Source organism: Equus przewalskii, chromosome 6 (assembly GCF_037783145.1).
Source record: "Equus przewalskii isolate Varuska chromosome 6, EquPr2, whole genome shotgun sequence".
Lineage (NCBI taxonomy): Eukaryota > Metazoa > Chordata > Mammalia > Perissodactyla > Equidae > Equus > Equus przewalskii.
The window spans coordinates 23,063,336-23,083,744 of NC_091836.1; the positions used below are offsets into that span (position 1 = coordinate 23,063,336).

A 20,409-nucleotide genomic window follows, 5' to 3' on the forward strand; every position below is an offset into this window, starting at 1 on the left:
ATCAGCTAGGCAGAAACTACAGCAAATTGTTTAATAACTCACATCTAGTCTCTAGATTTTTAACTTGCATGCACCAATAGCTTTTCTTGTGTCTCATCTTCTTCTGCCCCCTAACCGTTCCTTTTTTCTTTTTAAGTATTTTTCCATCCTCCCAGCTGTTGGTCTCCAAACAGAAGAACGGGGAGATGGGGTGCAGGGCTTCAGAGTCCCCTTTGCTTCTCCTCTGAGCCTTGGTCAGTGTATTGGGGGCCAGGGAGAGCCCCTGCACCTTGTGAGATATCTGTCCCAGGAAGGGGAGAAAGGCCATTGTAGGGACATTGTAGCATTTTCTTTCTAGGTGGTGACCATATAACTTTAAACCTATCACCAAGGTGCAGAGCTGGCTGTCCGGGACTTCAGGTGCACCACGCTTCCTGACTCGAGCCCAGGCCTCGGGTCCTGGCATGCCACCTTCCTGGATTTCATTTCTCCACTCCTTCTCCTGTCCTCACAGCTCCTACCCTAGTGCGTCCCCATCCTCCTCCAGTGGTAGCACAAAAGCTATCGGCTCTCTCCCTGCTTCCAGCCGCTTGCCACTGCTCTTGGTCCCCATGCTGCCCCTGGGGGCATTGCCCTCACATATAGCTGGCATCATGCTAGCATCACCCAGTCCTTTCATGGCTCTGCATTGCCTGTAGAATGAAGTCTCATCTGTCCTGCCCACGATAGGGCTCCCTGTGATCTGATCCCCAGGAACTTTCCCTGCTCGTCTCTGCCCTCAGGGCCTGTCCTCCAGCCTCGCCTGCTCTGACATCAGCTGACGGTGTTTCCTTAGCCTGGCTCCTGTGCAATGCCTCCTGACCCTCGGCTTCTCAATACTCTTCATTTCTCAAAACCTGACTCAGAATCTTCTCCAAAGCCCTCTTGGAGTCACCCTGGCTGATCATTGACTTGTCTGAGTCCCCAGCTAGTCTGGGACCCTGTTTCTCTGGTTGATTTCATCATCCCCATTGTCACCTAGCACAGTGCCTCCACTGGGTAATGTTCACTGGGTCGGCTGAGTGGACACGAAGTGGGTTCGGGCCATCCGGATGAAGTGGGGACAGCGCAGTGTGGCAGTGTTGAGGGCCTTGGCAAGACCATGTGGTCAGAGCACGGCAGGATTCCCAGGCGGCCCTGCCAGGTGCTGTCGCCCTCAGAGCTCCTCTGGGCTCAGGTGTCCTACTGGGAATGTTGTTTGTGTTCCCTCGGACTCAGGCTCGTTCCACGCTGAGGATTTCAGGGGAAGCATAAGGAGAAACCTGGGCTCTTCAAGGGCATGGCTCATCCAGAAAGCCTGCTCCATCTTACCGATTTAAGGCAGCTGTTTGACATGGGGCTTTTAGGGACAGAAAGGGGGCTGGTGCTGGGGGCCCTCGGGGTGAAGCAACCAGGGCAGCCGTGTCACAGAACATGTTGCAGACGGACTCCACTCCCAGGCATGTTGACCCGGCTGGGCTGGATGTTGAGGATTCACTGTCAGCCCTTGGTCTGCTTCTGCCCGGGCAGACCACTCCCCCCAGTGCCCTTCAGTCAAGTGGAGCCAAGCACCCCACTCCCTCCCAGAGATCCTGTTGGCCCCTAGTGGGTTGGAAGGCTTCACAGAACTATCCCTGTGACTCTGCTTCCAGTGCACTCCTCCTGCCCTGGGTTCTCTAGCCTTGCTGGGGCAGGCCCACGATGCACCAGGGCTCCTGAACAAGCCATGTTGGAGCTGGCTTGCTGGTGTTGTTACTTTGCCTCTTCTGGGAGAAGCCCAGACAGACAGGTGGCAGACCCAGAGCTAGACATGGGCCCAGCCCTGTGGTTTCTGAAATCAAACAGACCTAGGCTTTCTCAAATCCCAACTCTGCTGCTTTCTCATTGTGCGACCTTAGGCCAGGTAGTTTATCGCTAGGATTTCCCGTTTGTAAAAACGAGGATGAGAATGGCTGCCTGGCAGGATCGCCAGTTTCAAGTGAGATGGCAAAAACAGATAAAGCACCTAGTGCAAGGCCTGTGTTAGTTCCCTGCCCTTCTGCAGTGTGGGGCCAGGAGCAAACTCCTGCCCTAGCTTGTTTCCAGTCTCCCCTGCTCAGCCTGCCCTGGACCTGGATGCAGCAGCGACTGCTGGTTGCATGGAACCTGGCTGCAGGGGCCTAGACTCCAGGGTGTCTACACTGATGGCTGTGAAGGGTGGAGGAGCAGGGGACAAAGAGAGGTCTTGCGTTCTTGCTAGTCCATCCCCAGCCTGCCATGAATGGGACTGAAGCGCTGAGAACAGACCTCCCAGTTGCCATCTGCATCCATGGACCAGAGAAGCAGCAAAGCTCTTCATGCTGTCCTTCTGTTCACCCCACTTTCCACCAGGAGCCCCCTCATTCCACCTTGAGCAGCCCACGACTCCCAGCAGCCAAAGCTCTGCCCCTCCCTCCACTCTGGGGAGGCTGGACAGATGCTGGGTCTCCCTACCTTTCCTGCTTGTGTCCCTCACACAGGGGAAGGCAGTGTGGGGCTAAGCACAGGTTATGTCGCCCAGATGCCAGCAGAGAGAGGCGAGCCGATGGGCTTCCCGGAGAAGCTGATGTACTTAGAGAAATGGAATCGAAAATGGTGGGCACTGAGCAATCAGTTAGGACTCTGATGGGCAGTTTAGACACTTCCTCACGCGGGGCTCTACCCAGGAAGGCCGTGGCTCCAGAGCAACATCAGGAAGGGGGTTGATAACAAACAGAAAATGGTAGCCTGTCTTTGTAGAGTACCATTGGGTACCTGCCTGCGCTTCTGATCAGTGCAGGGAACAACTGGACAGAATTAAATGGAAATCTCAAAGTCCTTGACAATTGCCCATTGGTCTTGGGATAAAGCCTAAAGCTCTTAACATGGTTTCCAAGACCCCGCACAACCTGGCTTCTGCCTCTTTGGCTATTCTTTCCACTCCTCCCTGCCTCCCTAACTGTGCTGTTCTTCTTTCTGATCCTCCGACTCAGCGCACTTCTTTCCAGCCCAGAGTGTTTCTAGATGCTGTTCCGTCTTCCCCCACTGGCCTGGTGTGCTGGGTAACGTCTATGATGAGAGGAGGGACTTTGTATAGTTTTCCATGGTTACATCCCCAGTGCCAAAAAGAGAGTCCTACTTGTAGAAGATGCTAAAATAACATTTGTTGAATGAATGGACCGTTAAGCTGTGTACTTTAATGAATGGAGAAGTGGTTAAAAGAATAAGGTTTGTAGCTGGCATGAGGAGAGGATTCAAACCTAGGCTGCTTGTTGAATCCCAGCTCTGCTGCTTCTGAACTCTGTGGAACTTTAGACAAATTACTCAGTCCGTCTGTGCCTCATTTGCCTTGTCTGAAGGCTCAGGATGTAGAGCTACCATTCTGAGATGTGATTTTAAATTAGTTGCATTCACACATTGGCCGACCCATGTTCTCCTCCTTATTTTGACTCCTCACAGAGGCCACCCTGCCTCCCCGTCTTCTGTCCCAGACTCCGAAAAGTCCCTCTGATATATACCGTCTGGGTACCCTGCCTTCAGCGTAGCACTCCACACCATTGCAGACTCAGATTTGCTGCTGCGATGTATCTGATTAACGTTTCTCTTTCTCCCACTAGACTTTAGGTTCCATAAGGGCAGGAGGTAAGTTGATTTTGTCCACTGTGGAGCCATATACTTGGTGCTCCATCAATATTGTATGGCCCGGGCCGCCCTTGCGTTTGCTCCTGAGCATGGAGGCTTGGGGGCGCTAGTCTTGACACTGGCTCTCCCTCTGGCCTAGCTGGGTAAAAATGGCCCTCAGTTCCGCTCCCCTGAGGTTCTCCCACTCCTATCTCCCGCAGGCACAGACATGGCGGTCTTCTGTCTGCTGTGCGGGAAGCGGTTCCAGGCACAGAGCGCGCTCCAGCAGCACATGGAGGTCCACGCAGGCGTGCGCAGCTACATCTGCAGCGAGTGCAACCGCACCTTCCCCAGCCACACCGCCCTCAAACGCCACCTGCGCTCACACACAGGTACGCGCATTGAGGTCTTGGGAACCAGTGTCTGGATTTACCTCCCGAAACAGAAAGCGGAGGTGCCTGGAGGATTGGCCCTCAGCCCTCCTTTACTCAAGGGTTGAGCATGAAGGGGCTTCCATAGCACAGGTAAATGTTGACCGTGCTTCTCCATTTTGTGGACCGTTGGTTATCTCTCTGTGATTGACAGAGAGGGTGCTCATTAAAAATTCAGACTCTCGGGTCCCACCCTCAGAAACTTTGGCTCAGTGAGTTTGAGATGGGATCCAAGACCCAACACTATTAATAAATATTTCCCAGGGATTCTGATGCGGGTGGACCCAAAATGCATTTTGAAAAACACTGACCTACATGGTCTCTGACTCTCTCTTCTGTACCCCCCACCCCTCTCACTGCTCCCTACCCATGTACACATACTCCTGAAGTCAGCTTCGGCTCTTAAGGGAATATTGCAGAAGTGGTCCTACTTGCTCCACAATAACAAAAGCAAATTTTCTATACTTGGGCCTCAACCTTGCTAAGGGGAGGCAATGAGGGTCTTTAAACACTGAGTCATGAGTAGCCCTGCTTGGCCAGTTCTAGATAATGGAGGAGGAGGGGGGTTGTGAGTCAAGGGGGCTGAGCCAGGTGCTTAGGAACTGGCAGTCCCTGCCACCATCTTCTGGGTTTGGGGGTGGGACGCCTGGTCCCTGAGGTCCAAGAGACATTTGCTTCCTTGCAGCAGCCCCTGATCCACCAGCGAGGGAACAGATGACTGAAATTCTTTCTTCTCTCTAAGGCAGAACTGGGTCTTCACTAACTGTCCATGGACAAAGGAATGCCCCTGTCTGAGTCTACATGTGTCTCTGCCTGTGTGTGTTCTGTCCTGGGTTTGGGGTGAGAGTGAGCGACAGGGCGGGGCCCGGGAGACAGACAGGCTGACTCTGCATCTGAGTTTGGAACAGGGTGTGTGCTCATGTCTGTTGGAGAGGGTATAAAAAACTCGGTGTGCCTCAAGACACGGATGGCAGGACCCTTTCCGTCTTCATTCTTGAGTCTTGTCACAGCTCTGGAATTAAGTCCACAGGCCAGGCCTTTCACAAACAGCAGACTCTGCTGGCTAAGGGAGGGGGCTTTATTTATCCCAGATTGAGCGGGCCTGTCCTGCCAGCAGTTGGCATCCTCGCCAAGGAGCCGCCAGGGCTCTCACTTCTGGATGCCATTCTATTCAGGGGACCATACTGCCTTAGCACCACCACATTTGCTGACAACTATTTAGTTTTGCTGGCATAGGACAAGGGGAGGTCCCAGAGGGTAGGGCTGACAAGAAAGGCTAAGGAGGAAGGGATGCTGACAAGGACTTTGTCTATAGTGACTGCAGACACATCCCTGCAGGTATGTGTACCATCCTGTCAGCACCTCCCCACTGGGTGCCCAAGTTCAGCCTTATCAAAGATGGCCAATTACCTTTCAGCCACTTCTGAGCATGCTGCTGGGTCAAATCAGTCAGCTTCATGTGACTCAAGTGATCCCAGTCCTGCTAAGTCCACCCAGGATATGCCCTGCTTTGTCCATGCCACCTTCTAAGAGCTCAGATATCAAAATGTCACCTGCCCCTGTGCCAATCATGGCTCAGATTCATGGGGAGGGGCTATTTGCAGACATAGTTTGGGAGATTAAGTACTAGATTAAGTACTTGCTTAATCTAGGAAACATGGAGCATGTATGCTGCCCATGCACACACACACGCACACCCCCCCCCCCACATACACTCATTGATTTTCACACCAGAGAGGCCCTGTGCACACCAGCCATATCCAGGCCGAGCACACCCCTCACACAATGCCTCATTAATATTCCGTTCTCCTTGGCCCATTTGCTGCTGAGGCTGGGTGTTTAGCATCGGCAGCTGTGTTTGGTAGGTTAGTCCAGCCGCGCTCTTGGCATTGATGGATCCCTGATTCACATGGCCCATCATATAATAAACTCTCAGCTGTGCTGAAGGGAGGGGTCTGAGGAGCTAACGGGATGGGGCTGGGGTGGGGAGGGCGACACTGGGCCTGGCCAGTGCCAAGGAAGCCACCAGGTAAGGACAGACTGCTGGGGTCACAGGTGCACTGGGTAGGCCGGAGGGGGCTCTAATTAGTCTCGTTTGTCCTGCACTTAATGTCAAGCTCATTAAAGAGGCTACAGAGTTAATCAACATACCACAAATTGGATTTTGAGTTCTGCCGCCAGTTTTGTGTACATTATGGCGACACGGACACGATTAACTCAGGGTGACGATTTTAGGCCAGGTGCTCACCGTGCTTCAGATTGTGTGTGTGTGTGTGTGTGTGTGAGTGTGAGTGTGAGTGTGAATGGCTTGTCTTTCTTTTTTTCTTCTAAGTTCTTTTTCTTCCCTTCCCTTGGCTGACTCTGGAGATTTCCTATTTAAACTCATTTAACATGTGATCCACTTCATAATTAAATTCATAAAAATCTGGTCAGACAAACCTCTCTGCCTTAACCCTTTGTTTTTTTGGACTCTCAGGGCCCCCGTCTGGAGGGGAAAGGCACAGACAGCGGTTCCCCGCCGGCCGGGTGGCTGCCGATGTACGTTTTAATTACCGGCTCTGGCTGAAGTCTCACGTGGCCCTTGCTTTATTTATTTATTTATGTCTTAATGAGGATACTGAATCCTTGATTAAAGTCGTAATCATTGCAGATTCGGTAAGGAGGGGGAGTTGGATGTCAGACGGGGCTGTGTGTAGACGTCTACGCAGAGAGAGTGGCATGCGGGCCCAGGCGCGCACAGACTGACCCCTCTCTCTGTTAGATACACAACTAATTAGGACCAGGGTCTGCATGGGCCTCTACTCCCTTGGGCTGAGTGGGGCTGGAGGCTGGGGACCCGCCCTGGCAGTGAGAGGATGGACAGGTGCCAAGAACCCCAGGACTCAGGTCATCCCCAGATTTGCATGGGAGGGACGCTCTGGCTATGCCTCTGAGCCGGAGCAATGGCCCATAGATTAGGGAGAACCCAACGTCATGGGATGGCTCTGCTCTTTGAGCTTCTCCTGTCTGACTCTTTGATGGAAGTGCTCCCACCCACCCCTCTACACCCTCAGAGCTTCTTGCAAATCTTCTCCCCATGAGAGAGCCCGCCAGTGAGCAGACCCCAGCATCCACTCCCCACAGAGCCTTAAAAACCCTTCAGAGCCATCAGCAGAGATGAGAATTTATGTGGGTACAGGGGCCGGCATTGGAGAGGGGGGAGGTTTGGTTAGCGGCCTGCGGAGGGGAGGGAGAGCAGAGAGTAAAATATCATTTTAAAGAGGAAGTGAAGGCACAGGCATGCGAGTCTATAACGAGAAGGACAATTTATGCCCAGGCACGAGCGCAGTTTGACATGGGGATAATGAAAAAACGTAGGTCATTGTGGATGACTGAAACCTTCTTCAGCTGAAGAAAATGTATGAAATGCAGAGGACATTACACGGTTGGCAGCCCCGCACATCTGCAGAGGGACAAGTGAAATACAGTGGGCCATTCTTTACCATAAACTGTGGTTGTTGGAGATGCAGCCCAGAGAAATTGTAATTACAGTGACAAGACGAATCAGCGATATTTAAATATTCATGAACAAAGTCTGGGGTGATCAATCTATCTTTATTGTCTGTGCCTTCACTCCTGTAATAAATAAGTAGCTGAAGTTCTCACCTGTCATCCCCCAAAGCCCCCACTTTGGGCACAAAGCGAAAGATGGTTAATCCCCATGCCCCAACCTCTCACCCTCCAGGGGACGTAGGAGTGGAATGCACAGAAAGGAGGCTGATGGGCATAGACTCCAAGCCAAGGAAAGGCTGTTCTTCCCCGGTTTCATATACTCAACATTTCCCCAGGGTCTGCTCTGGGTTGTCCCTGTGCTACATACTGAGGCTACAAGCATGAACAAGGCTCCCTTCTTACCCTGGAGGTACTTCCATTCTAGAAGCACCGTGGGCATGACAGGAGATAGAGTATGCATGTCAGTTAGCAATCTGATAAGTCTTCAGTGTCCAGACTCTGGAACCCAACCAGAATCTGAATCCTGACTCAGCTACCTACTAGCTCTCTGACCTTGGGGACCATGCTTAAGCATCTCATTTTTCTCATCTGTAGAATGAGAATGAGAATATTTTTCTTATAAGGTGATTGCAAGGATTACATGATGTGGTCCTTGCGAATTTCTTTGCACAGGAGTGAGCATGCAACAAATGTGGCCCATTTAAATGAGAAAGTCCCATAAAAATTCTGCTACTACTACTAAAAAAACGAAATGCTGGATTTTTCTTCTCTTTGGGGACAGAGAAGAAAGTGTGACTCATTTTGCCTGGGAGACTAAAGGGAAGCTTCCAAACAGGGGTGACATGTGTGCTGGGCTTTGAAGGATGACTAGGAGTTTGCCAGAGAGAGAAGAAGGGAGAGAGAGGATCGAGCAGAGAGAACAGCTACATAAAACTGGGGAGGAGGGAAAGAGCAGGAGGTATTTGGGTAACAATGAGAAGTTCCCCAAATTGGAGGGATTTTTTTTAATTGACATATGACATTGCATTAGTTTTAGGTGTACAATAATGATTTGATATGTGTATATATTGCAAAATGATTGCCACAATAAGTTAAATATCCATCACCTTACAGTTACAAATTTCTTTTTTCTTGTGATGAGAACTTTTAAGATCTAATCTCTCAGCAGCTTTCAAGTATATAATACAGTATTGTTAACTAGTCACCTCTATATCTATGAACTTGCTTTTTTTTTTTTTAGATTCCACATATAAGTGAGATCATATGGTGTTTGTCTTTCTCTGTCTGACTTACTTCACTTAGCATATTCTGTCAAGGTCCATCCATGTTTTTGCAAATGGCGAGATTTCCTTCTTTTCATGGCTGAATAACATTCCATTGTGTATGTGTATACCACATTTTCTTTATCCATTCATCCGTCAATAGACGCTTAGGTTGTTTCTGTGTCTTGGCTATTGTAAATAATGCTGCAGTGAACATGGGGATACGTGTAGAGGGATTCTTTTGAGGGTAGGGGAGTCAGGCGGGAGTGGCTTTTGCCCCTGACCTGGAGGAAAGGAAGAGAAGATAGCCCGAGAAGCTGGGGGGCAAGGTCTCAAAGTCCCCAGGTCTGCTCTACCCTTGTGGGCGCCTGCTTTCTGGGGACTGCTGTTCGTCCCTGAACCAAATGGGCTCTCTCTTCCATAGACTGGCCCTTGATCCATGGATGACCACTGAGCCACAGTAAAGTATGGACGTGTGGGCGCACATGTGCTCCCTGTTTGTGCTCTGGGGCTAGCAGAGTCTGGGGGTCCTTAAGTCGCCTTCAGGATGTTGAATGTGGCAGTCTTTTCTTCCTGGTGCGCTGAACATACCCTCCTGTCCCCTAAAGACGGGGCAGGGGGATACAAGGGCCTGATCCAGCCTCTTGTCCCCACAGGCGACCACCCGTACGAGTGTGAGTTCTGTGGCAGCTGCTTCCGGGATGAGAGCACACTCAAGAGCCACAAACGTATCCACACGGGCGAGAAACCCTACGAGTGCAATGGCTGTGGCAAGAAGTTCAGCCTCAAGCACCAGCTGGAGACGCACTATAGGGTGCACACAGGTACTGAGGGCCAGGGCGGGTGCCTGGGCTGGCTCTGAGCCCTGGGTGGGAGGGGGGGGGGGGCAGGGCAGATGGTTCCCCGGAGAGGCCCAGGTGACGATAGTCCAAGGCTGCACCGCAGAGTAGAAGCGATTCTGCTTAGGGTTAGTATGGTGGTCTGAGGGCCACCGCCTCTTCCCCACACTGAAGCAGACATTGCTCATCGATCACAGCACACTTCCCATGGGCCCAGACTAGCACTCCAGGCTGCCATACCAATAATTCACAGATGATGTGCAAGGTGATGCCTGTTCGTGAATCCCGAATTAGGTTTAGGTTGACCCAGTTAACTGAAAGTGAATGTTAGGATGGCTTTATGTTACTTGAGGGTTACAGTAAGAATTAGGGGCACTGAGTTAGGTTATGGTGAAGGTTGGGAAAGTGTAAGTTAGAGTTCGGTTTTCAGATAGAGGAGCAGATGGATTTAATAACCCCTCTACGTGTATAATGTTTTACCATTTCACACGGCCTTCGCATTCCTTTTTACGTAAAAGAAATGTGAGCTACTGTTTTCCCCAAGGTCTGAGGACAGAACAAGTGGAAGTGGTCCCGATGTTCAGAATTGCCAGAGTTGGGGCAGTGGAATGCTGGAGCTTCACCTGCTTATGAAAGCCAATTTTGTACATCTCTTCCCAAGTTCAGTGACATCACCTTGGTTGCTTAAAATCGTCCATGGTGGGAGTATTGACAACATAGCCATGAGCAAATGCTACAAATTAGGTCTTTTTAGAGAGCCAGTTGTTACATATTTACCACCAGGGCACTGCGGGTTGGGGAGAAGGTAGACATTCAGAAGGACTTCCCCCAAGGATGAGAGGTAGTAGAAGGTAGTGGAATCTGGCAAAGTAGGAAGCCTCCTCTCATCAGGGGAGACAGCTGTCCTGTGCAGAGGAAGGGAGAGGTGACCTCAGGCAGGTCCTGCCAGCCTGGGGAGAGCCTGCTCCTGTGGGAGGGTTGGGGAGGGCCCAGGGAGCAGTAAGCAGAGGGTACGTGTTGTCATAGCTCTGCTCTCTTGCCTCCAGCATGGCCCACAAACAGAGGATGGGGTGCTCGTTGCTGACAACCAGAGAAGCCCAGAGGATTCCCCAGAGCCCTGGGGCTTCCTTAGCCCCTTGTCGGGGATGTGACCTGGCAGGTGGATCATTAAATGCATTTGGCAGTGACTATTGTAAATAGCCGGTCGATAGTTAGATCACTTTGGCTGTTCATTACTTCATTATTTGCTGGGGCCTCTGCACGAAGGAGTATCGATAGTGAGATGGCTGGCCAGTTAATTACTGTATTGAAACAAGGTTCCCTTACATCCTCTGCTCAGCTCCAGGGGACTGTAAGAGAGGGGAGGTCGGCTAGCAGCAAGGGTGTGGCCACGCCCTCCCAGGTTCTCTGACCCTCCCTCATTCTAGCCCCAAAGGGGAAGACAGGGTCCATGGAGGTTGTTAGAGCCTTAGAGGACTAGACACGCCCAGATGCAGCATGTTTGAAGGACAGGTTCCCTCAATTTCACCTCACCCCTACCTCCTACCATCCGTAGCCACGTGCCCTCTCTCCCCTGGAAGGAGCTGTGGGCCTTTAGGGCTCTCACTGCCCCTTTACTAGACCTCCATTTCTTTTCTTAAGGAAGGGAAGAGTCTGTGTCTGGGAGAGTTAAGAAGAGGAAGGCAAGGGGCCAGAGCTGTGCTGGACGATAGTGCCGCCACGAGCTACATGTGGCTATTTAAGTTAGTTAAATAAGACTAAAGTTAGTTATGTTAAAAAAAACTAAAGTTAAGTTAGTGAAATAAGACTGAAAATTTAGTGCCCCGTCACACTAGCTACATTTCAGGCACTCAGTAGCCATGTGTGACTAGCGGCTACCATATTGGATGGTGTATCCATCACCATGGAAAGTTCCAGCGGGAAGTGCTAAACTCTTCAACAAGCCCGAGGGTGGAAGGAGGGCCCAGAGCATCCCTGTGGAGGCCCTCACGGCCCCTCCCTCTGTCCTGGCTTTCTCCTGCCCTCCCTCCACAGGTGAGAAGCCCTTTGAGTGTAAGCTCTGCCACCAGCGCTCCCGGGACTACTCGGCCATGATCAAGCACCTGAGGACGCACAACGGCGCCTCGCCCTACCAGTGCACCATCTGCACGGAGTACTGCCCCAGCCTGTCCTCCATGCAGAAGCACATGAAGAGCCACAAGCCCGAGGAGATCCCGCCCGACTGGAGGATAGAGAAGACTTACCTGTACCTGTGCTACGTGTGAGGCGAGGCCCACGGCAGTGGCGGAGGAGCGGGGAGCAAGGAAAGAAGAGTTAGGGAGGGTGAAGTCAAGGAAGGACTGTGCAAGGAAAAAAAAAAGGAAAAAAGAAAGAAAAAAAAGAGGAGAAAAAGGAAACCTGATAGCTGTCTGGCCTTGGATTCTCTCTGGGGCTCCAGGTGACCTGGCTGCCTGACCACTGCCCCTTCCCCGGGGGCCTCCATCCCTCCTCTCCTGCCTGGAGGTTGGCCTGGTTTTCTTGGGTGCGGCTGGAGGTGGTTTTGTTCAGCTCAGATCTTGGCATATTTTTCTCTTCCCTCTACCCAGACCCTCATTTTGTGTCCAGAAATGGAGGCAAGAGAGGGGATGAGGGGTCCTCTGGTCAGAGCCAAACCATCTCTGCCTGCTGTCCTCTCACTGACTCCTCGCAAGATGGGGGCTGGGCGGGGAGGGAAAAGAGGGCCCACGGATGGTGTGGCTGGGCTGGGTCACTGGTTGACGCTCAAAATGGCAGCTCTAGTTTGCTGGGGGCAGAGTGGAGTGGGGAGGGGCCCTCCTTCCCTTCTATCGCTCAGTTCTGTTGCTTTCCTCCGCTCTGCCACATCTGGATGGCCCCTCATGGTCTTCAGGAGCCTCGTGGCTCTCACCCCCTCCCCCACCCCCTTGCCCCCTGCCTCCTCTTGACTCCTGCCCTCCAAGTCCAGGGAAGGCCCAGCCCCTTGTGGATGGGTGGCCTCTCCTGCCTCCTCCAGCTCCCTAGTGGGGAAGCTGACTCCAGAGCCCCCACTCCCATCCTTAGCTTGCTGAGAACCCGAAACAAAATAAATACGGAGTACCCCACCCTGGTCAAGCCCTGTCATGAGCAAGACCCTGCTGGGCTGCTTTTGCTTCCGAATGGAAAAACATAACAACTAAATACACACAATCCCACCAAACAAACACACACAGCCCCTGGCACCCCCTGTTGCAGCCCCTGGGAGCAGGGATCCATGAAAGGGCTCATTGTCCAAGGGAAGCATGTGGATGTCCTTCTCCAGATGTGTCTGACACCTGGACGAGGCGACACCCTGCCCCGGGGTCGGGGTAGCTGCCAGAGGAGGGAATTGTGGAGTCGTCCTGGGGACCCTTTGAACATAGGGGCCCGGGGGACCCCAGACCTGGTGAGCTCAGCGGGAAAAGCCAGGTGCGGAGCGGGACAGAATTGCTGGCTTGCAGGGCCCCAGTCCACAGGGAAGAGGAGGAGGAGTTGAAAGCGATTGGCCTTGTGTTATGTTTTGCTTCTTTTCTGTGCCCCCTGTTCCCCTGTTAGCACATTGTACTTGAATTACCTCAGTTTTTTGTGACCTCATGAGCTTTTTTAACCCCTGTATCTCTTTTTTGGTTGGGGGTTGGAGGATTGGGGAGGGTGTTCTTTTCTGTTTCTTGTGTAAATTAATAGTCGGTTTAATAGACTTCAGCTGGCCGAGGCCCTCCCATCCCCTCTCACAGCCTTCCAGCTGGAAGGAGCTGTCCAGAAGGATCTGAACTTGAGAGCAGGGGGTCAGCAGAAGGGGGGCGGAGGGGTGGTGTATTGGGGGGCGCTCTGGGGTCACTGTCGGCTCTGCCCTGGGTGTGAATCATCCTCGCCCAGCGTCGGTGCAGCCTAAAACGCTCTGGAGAAGATCCCACCTTTCTTCCCATTTGCTGGGTCGTTCGGGTCTGGGGGCCTGTATCATTCAGATCCTTGCAACTGTGTGGTCCCACCTCCGTGTGCATCATCATTGCCAAAATTGGTCTGTTTTCAGGGCTGGTGTGGGGATGAGCCAGCCTTTGTTGTGTTGCGTTGGGGTGGGGTGTTGTTTTTCCGAAAGCTACCTCTTATGTTCGTCCAGTCGTTCTTCTGTTCCCTTCGCGCCTCCCGTTCTGCCGCGCTGCTCCCCCGTCCTCCCCAGCCGCCCCGCCCTGGATTTTGGAAAGCACATTTGCAATATTTGTGTTCACTTTGGGATGGGCCCTCCTGTTTCATCTCGTGCTTTATTTGTTAAGAGTTGTGTTTTTTTCCTCTTTCCTTTCTCTCTCTCTGAGAAAGTTGCGGCTGCGTTTGTATCTTAGGTTTTAAAAAGTGGTTTAGGGAAGCGGTTTTGGGGAGAAGGGTTGGGAGGAATATAGGGAAGTCAGAGGGATGGGTGCTGCTGTGACCACCCCCCTGTCCCTCGGCCCCATCCCTCCGGCCCTGCCATCTCGCCCACCAAATCTGAAGGCCTTAAAAATTGTGTGTTGCGGGAATATGAGCTGGGGGAACTGTGTCACTAGAGTGTTGATGGGGGATATAAAGTAGGCAGGATGCTATTTTGCAACTGTAATAATGACTTAGTGCTTTGGAAAGGAAAAAAAAAAATGTTAAACTTGAATATGTGACTAGAGCAGTTGTCGTGTTTATAATGTGAAAAGAGTGAAGTCATTGGGGGAGGAGCGGTCTGTAAGAAATCATTCTGCACTGTTCCTTCTTCCCCCGGTCTGGGAAGAAGGGGAGACTGGCTGGCCCTCAGGGGATCTGTAAATCCCAGAAAACAGTATTGTAACAGTGAGATGTCATTCAACTTTGGTGGGAAGGAAAAGAAGAATCCAGCTATCCCATAGGCCTAGCTAACCACCTCTTGCTCTCCCCCACCCTCCCCACGCAGCCTGGGTCTCCTCCCCTAGTCATCCAAGCTGAGAGGGTTGAGCTAATATTTACAAATTGTAATATTTTTGTAATGTTTGTTAGTTCCTTCGTCAGTTCTGCAGAAACTTGCCCTTTCCTTTTGTAATGTGAATAGGAAAAAAAAAAAAAAAAGACAAAAAAAAAACAACCCACCAACACCGACAACAAGAAACTATCCCTTTGTACTATGTGTGTGCGTGCGCGCGTGTGCTTTTCGTGTGTGGTTGTGTGTTAAATCATGCAGTATTGTTGTGATCTGGTGTTGCAGCACTGGATGGTACTCAATCAGCACCTGCCCGCCCCCACCATCCCTAGGAGGGAGGGGTGCTCCCACGGAGGCAGGGAGAGCGGGTCAGGGCGCGCGCTCTGAAGGATACTGATGGGGAGACGTCTGTACTCTTTGCTCTCCCCTGCTCCCCCAGGAAGCCCCAGACACCCTCAACAGAGTCCAACATGCCTCTTTCCCAGCTTCCGACTCACAAAGACAAAAAAATTCTGACCTTGCCACAGCCTAACGGCCAAGGTGACGGTCAGAAGTTATCTAGAGGCTTTTAGATGTGTCTGGATAAAGGGGGCTGGGGAGACTAGGCGGGGGGAGGTTTCTGTCTCCCCAGGTGAGATCTGAATGTTTTCACTTGCCTCTTCTTTCTGCCATCTGGCCCCTTGGCCAGCCCGCTGCCTTTAGCTGTGGTACTGCTGACAAGCTTACTTGCTACTGCCTTATCCAGCAGAGTGGAACTTCTCCAGCCTGGAACGTCCAAGTTGGTTAATAGTCCTTTCCTGTGTTCCCCTCCTACAGGTGTGTCCCTTATGCTTTTGGTGACATTTCCCCCCTCACTCATGTGCTCTTTCCCTGTTCACTCCTTCACTCATTCAAAGCATTAAAATCCTATGTGTATATAGGATAGACAAATATATATAGAGAGAGATATATATAGCAAGAGAGAGATATAAAATAGTAAATATCATTGCTGCTTTGGGCTGCTTTGGAGGAGGCCATGGATACGGGGAAGGTAGATCTGGGGGGCAGGGGTGGGTAGGGAGGCTGGGGGACCCAGTGATTCAGTACAATCCAGGGATGCAACGCGGGCTTGTTTAATCTTTGTGCCTGAACAGTTTTTCCATGTTTAGAAAAAAAGAAAAAAAAACTGCTGCAATTTTTCACAAGTGTATGGTACCCTTCTGGATGCTGTTGGTACAACCGGCTGCAGGGGCATCAAGGCCCCAGAGGGAGAGGGCCATTGGCTTACAGCAGTGGGGGCAGCCTTTGGACTCGGTCCATGAGGGGGAGTGGGGGGTGGGGAGATTTGTGGCCAGTTCCTTGCAAGCCCAACAAGAGTGAAAGCTGGGGGTACTGGACATAAGATAGAAAAGGAGAAAAAGATCAAACTCTGTTTGTTCATTTTTCCTAGGCCTCTGTTATATCTTTTTTTTCCCCCTCCCATCTTGTCTCCTCCTTCCTGGAGCTTCATGGTGGCACTTACCTGGATATTTCAGTTGGAGGAAAAAAGCCAGACTAACCCAACACGGTGGGACTGATGGCTGGAGGAAAAAGGCAGAGCTGACCAGGATAGGGGTGCAAGACAGCCCAGGGAAGTTGGGTCAGGGGAGAAGGGTGCTGGCCCGCAGGCCTGTTAGCCAGCAGCCCTGCCTCCCTGAGTCCTTGGCGTCCCGCTTCGCAGACAGGGTACCAGCCTCCTGCTGTGTCATAGAATTTGTTCACATAGTGTTATGCATGATCTTTGTAAGGTTAAGAAGCCGTGGTGGTGCACCATGACATCCGACCCATATATATAAAGATAAATATATATATATATGTATGTAAATTATAGCACTGAGGGCTGTGGCGCCCTGCTGGACCAAGCAAAACTAAGCCTTTTGGTTTGGGTATTATGTTTTGTTTTGTTATTTGTTTGTTTTTGTGGCTTGTCTTCTGTCGTGACAGCACAAGTGCCAGTCCGATTGTTCTGTATTACAGAATGGTGTTTTTAATTAATTGATGTTCTAGTTCATGTCTACCTCAGCACCTCCTCTTAGCCTAATTTTAAGGAGGTTGCCCGATTTTGTTTCTTCAATTTTACCGGTTACTTTTTTGTACAAATCAATCTCTCTTTCCTTCTCCCTCCCACCCTCCGTCTCTCTTCCCTGCCCTCCCTCTCCTTTCTGGTTGTCCCATTCTCTCACTCTCTCTCTCCCTCCCTCCCCCGCTCCCTCCCTGACCCCCCCACCCCACGCTGTGCTCTCTGGTCCTGTGTGTTCTAGGCCCCAAGCAGTTCACTCGAGGTTGTGCGTCCTGATTGCAGCTTCCCGCATCGGCCTCTGTTTCGTGTAGATTGATGCGTTTCTTTGTAATTTCAGTGTTTCTGACAAGATTTAAAAAGAAAAAAAAAAAGAAAAAATGAATTTACTGCTGCAGGTTTTTTTTCTCTCTCCATGTGTCACTAAGTGAAGTTTGTGCCTTCTATAGCAAAGAGAATATTTTTTACATCCTACTAACAGTAGATTTTTTTGTAGTGAACATTTTTTGTATTTTTATTTATAAGTCTCATAAGAAAAATAGCAATGTTCAGTTGTATACCTTGAATCTGCAGTTAGAAGAGAATAAAGTCAATTCAGTTGTCTCTGGCTTGACGTGTCCCCCTTTTCTTTTTTAAAGTGCCTTGTCTTTCTGCCTCTTGGGTGGGGAACACCGTAGAGGAACTGAGATTTCTGTCTGGGGATAGGAGAAGAGAAAGCTCTGCATTACACACATTCAGCCTTATTTATGTGGCACTTTTATGCCATATTTACAAGGCACATACCCAGTCCATAACATACTTTTCAGCTTCAAAAATAGCACTAAATACAGTGCTGTCGTTTGATCCTTGGTACAGTGTACGAAGTAGATGCTCGTTCGTTTACTCCTTCAGCGTGGGCAGTCCATCCAGTCACATGGACCAGCTGCTGCTGAGGGCCTTGGGAACGGAGGCAGCAGAACAGACAGACCCCTGCCCGCAGGGAGCGGACCTTGTAGGGAGCCGCTGAGTTGCAATCCATTTCCTTATGTTTTAACTTGCTCGGGACACACAGCTGGTGAGTGGCAGAGTCAGAATTGGCGTCCAGATCTCCTGATACCAAATCAGGTTTGTTTTTCCCAGGGCTCCACAGGCAGGGGGTCTCCTGTCTGGTCTTGATCATAGAGACCTTTTCAACTTTTCCTAGCAGCTAAGCAAGCTTCAGAAATTTCTCAACAAGAAGCTGCCACCCAATTAAAGCTCCCTGGGTCTGTGGCAGCCACGCCCCGTGGAGAAGGGAGATTGGAGCAGGTGGCCCTGTGCAGGGAGGGAACTGGCGGGAGGTGGGGTGCAAACACAGCGTCACCACTAGCAGAATAAAGCATTTCCAGAAAACTCGAGGGGCACCACTCCCTCCCGCCTCCTTTCCCTGTCTCTGGGCCAACACTTCTTATCTAGGCCTTTCTTCTTTCCTCTTACTGGGGGCAGGAGCATAGCCCTGGTCCTCTGTCGCTGTAACACCAGTTCCAGCCAATCCTAGACGCTCTGGTTCAGCACCTCTTCCCCAGGCCATCTTACCCATGCAACTCCAACCAAAATAACCCGTCTCCTCACCAAGACCTAGGGACACAACAGTGATTGCTACAGTGGTCCCTCCAAGGTGTGACACCAATGCCAAGCCTCAGGGGCCGCCTGACCCCCAGCATTGTTGGGAGGTTCTGGGAGCCTTGCTCTGCGTAATACCCTCTCGGCAGGCAGCTTGAGTGGAAGGCCTGATGCTTTGCCTCACCAGCCTGCTCTGGACGTGGATCAGAAGAGCGGCCTTCCAGCCCCTGTGCTCCTGAGGCAGGCCTGGGGTCTGCATGGCCCCGGGGTTGTGGGGCTGAGAACCACCTGGAGCTCTGCTCACTTCCCTGGATGACCTTCCCAGGAAGAGGAAGGGACAGAGGGCGGTCTCTCAGTCTCTGCACGAGCTGGCTGCTCTGCCTTCAGTTTCTGCTCTGCTGCTTTGCTCTCTGCTCTGCTCTTTTCCTTTCATTTTTCCTTCCCCTCATCTCTCATTTTTCCTCTCACCCAATCCTCCTCTCTCCCCATTCCTCTCTCCTCCTCTCTGTCTCTCATTATTTCTCTTGGGGTTTCTTTTAGCCTTCATGTCTCTGTCCCACATTTTTTTTCCTCTCCCATGTTTCTCATCTTGGAAAACAATCCTTTGCCAAAGACATACGTGGTTTGATTTTGAGCCTCTGCCCCCATTCCCCCAAGCCATCCGTCCCTCCCTTTCTTCTCTGGGTCCCACTCATTCCCCAGGCCTCCCCTTCCCTCCCCCTCCTTCCCCCCACCGGCCTCCCTCCCCTCCCCAACGCTCCCTCCTCCTTGGGCCTCAGCTTTCTCTTGACAGATGGGAGGGCAGTGAGCACTCCCTCTTTAAAACAACATTTAATCGCCGTTTTCTGTTCTTGGACATCAAAGCTGGGGCTTAGGCGCTGCGCTGGGGTCGCGCAGTGGCGCGGGCTCTGGGGGAGAGGAGGTGAGTGAATAGGGGCTGGGCTGAATGGGCTTTGTGTGGCCGCTGGGGTCTGCCTGCTTTACATGCTCTTTGACCCAGATATGATCTCATGGAGAGAAAGGGGCCCTGGCCGGGCCAGCCTGAGAACGCTCCGTGGCCTGACTCCATCGCCCTCCCTCCCTCCCTGGGGCAGGCGGCCGGCGCCGCCTCCTGCCCGCCCCCCTGCCCGCCCCGGCCGCAGCTGCCCTCTGCCCCAGCCCTGCAGCAGCGGGCAACCTCCTCCAGGACGGGACTGGCCACGAGGGTGCTCTGCTGGGGTCAGAAGAGGGGCCAGGCAGCCGAGGGAGGGGCTATATTCCTCCTGAATGTGTCTCCAAGGACATTAGGCGGGAGTCACCCCCTCCCCCCATGCCCACAAAGTCCCTTCCTGTCCCAGGCTGCTCAGCTCGAGTTCAGGTGGTACTTGGATCACATCCTATCAACCATAACAGCTCTCCTTCCAGCCTCTCTGTGGGGTTCCCCTCCTGCCACAGGTGAGAGAGCCGAGGCCCCAGCCAGCAGGCTTGCCAAAGAGTCAAGCAAGTTGTGGCAGGTGAGATGAGAGAGATGGCGAGCTTTGTCCAAGGCCATGGCCTTCTCCATCTAGCTCAACATTGCCCAGCGCCCCCACCCGGCTGCCTGCGGAGCCCCTCGCACCCCCCCCCCCCCCCGCTAGGAAGGGGAGAGGGTTGGGGGTACAGACCCCAGGTGCTCTGCCTCCCTCTGTTTCATCCTCTGCTTTGTGGCGGCCAGAGGGATTTTCCAAAAATGCAAATAACGCCATGTCACTCCTCTGATTAAAGTCCCCGGTGGATCCTCATTACTCTTAGGATGAAATTCAGACTCCTTAACAAGGCTTACAAGACCCTCAGTGATAGAGCCCCTGTGCCCACCCCACCAGCCTCGTCTCGGGATCACTCCACGTCACTTGGCCACCCCCTACTCTATGGTCCAGACAACTGGACCAGAGATGGCTTCTGGAAGACACCGAGCTCCATCCCCTGTGGGCCTTTGCAGGTGGGAACTGCACCCACAGACGTCCTGACCTCCCTTCTGTGTGGCTATCTCGATGTCTCGTTACTCAGGTCTCAGCTCAAACCTTAGCTCTCTCAGGAAAGCTTCCCTGGCCACCGAGGCTGGCTTCAGTGCCCTCCTACACAGAGCCTCCAGGGTTCCACCTGCTGCAGTGCACCACAACCACCACTTTCTTAACTGTCCCCATTCGTCCAACTGCGAGCTCCTTGAGGGCGGGAATTGTGTGTTGCGTATCTTCATATTCCCAGAGCCTAA

General features: G+C 52.0%; 1 protein-coding gene across 4 annotated transcripts in view; it reads left to right on the plus strand.

Moving 5' to 3' along the window:
- Positions 1–14,728, plus strand: part of ZBTB16 (zinc finger and BTB domain containing 16) — a 184,523-nt gene extending 169,795 nt beyond the window's left edge. For all 4 annotated transcript variants that reach the window (XM_070623163.1, XM_070623162.1, XM_070623164.1 and 1 more), the window contains 3 exons: positions 3,837–4,007; positions 9,457–9,624; positions 11,674–14,728. In XM_070623163.1, coding sequence (XP_070479264.1) covers positions 3,837–4,007; positions 9,457–9,624; positions 11,674–11,903 — 569 coding nt within the window. In that variant the 3' untranslated portion in view covers positions 11,904–14,728. The remainder of the gene's footprint in view (positions 1–3,836; positions 4,008–9,456; positions 9,625–11,673) is intronic.
- The last annotated feature ends 5,681 nt before the right edge of the window (positions 14,729–20,409 follow it).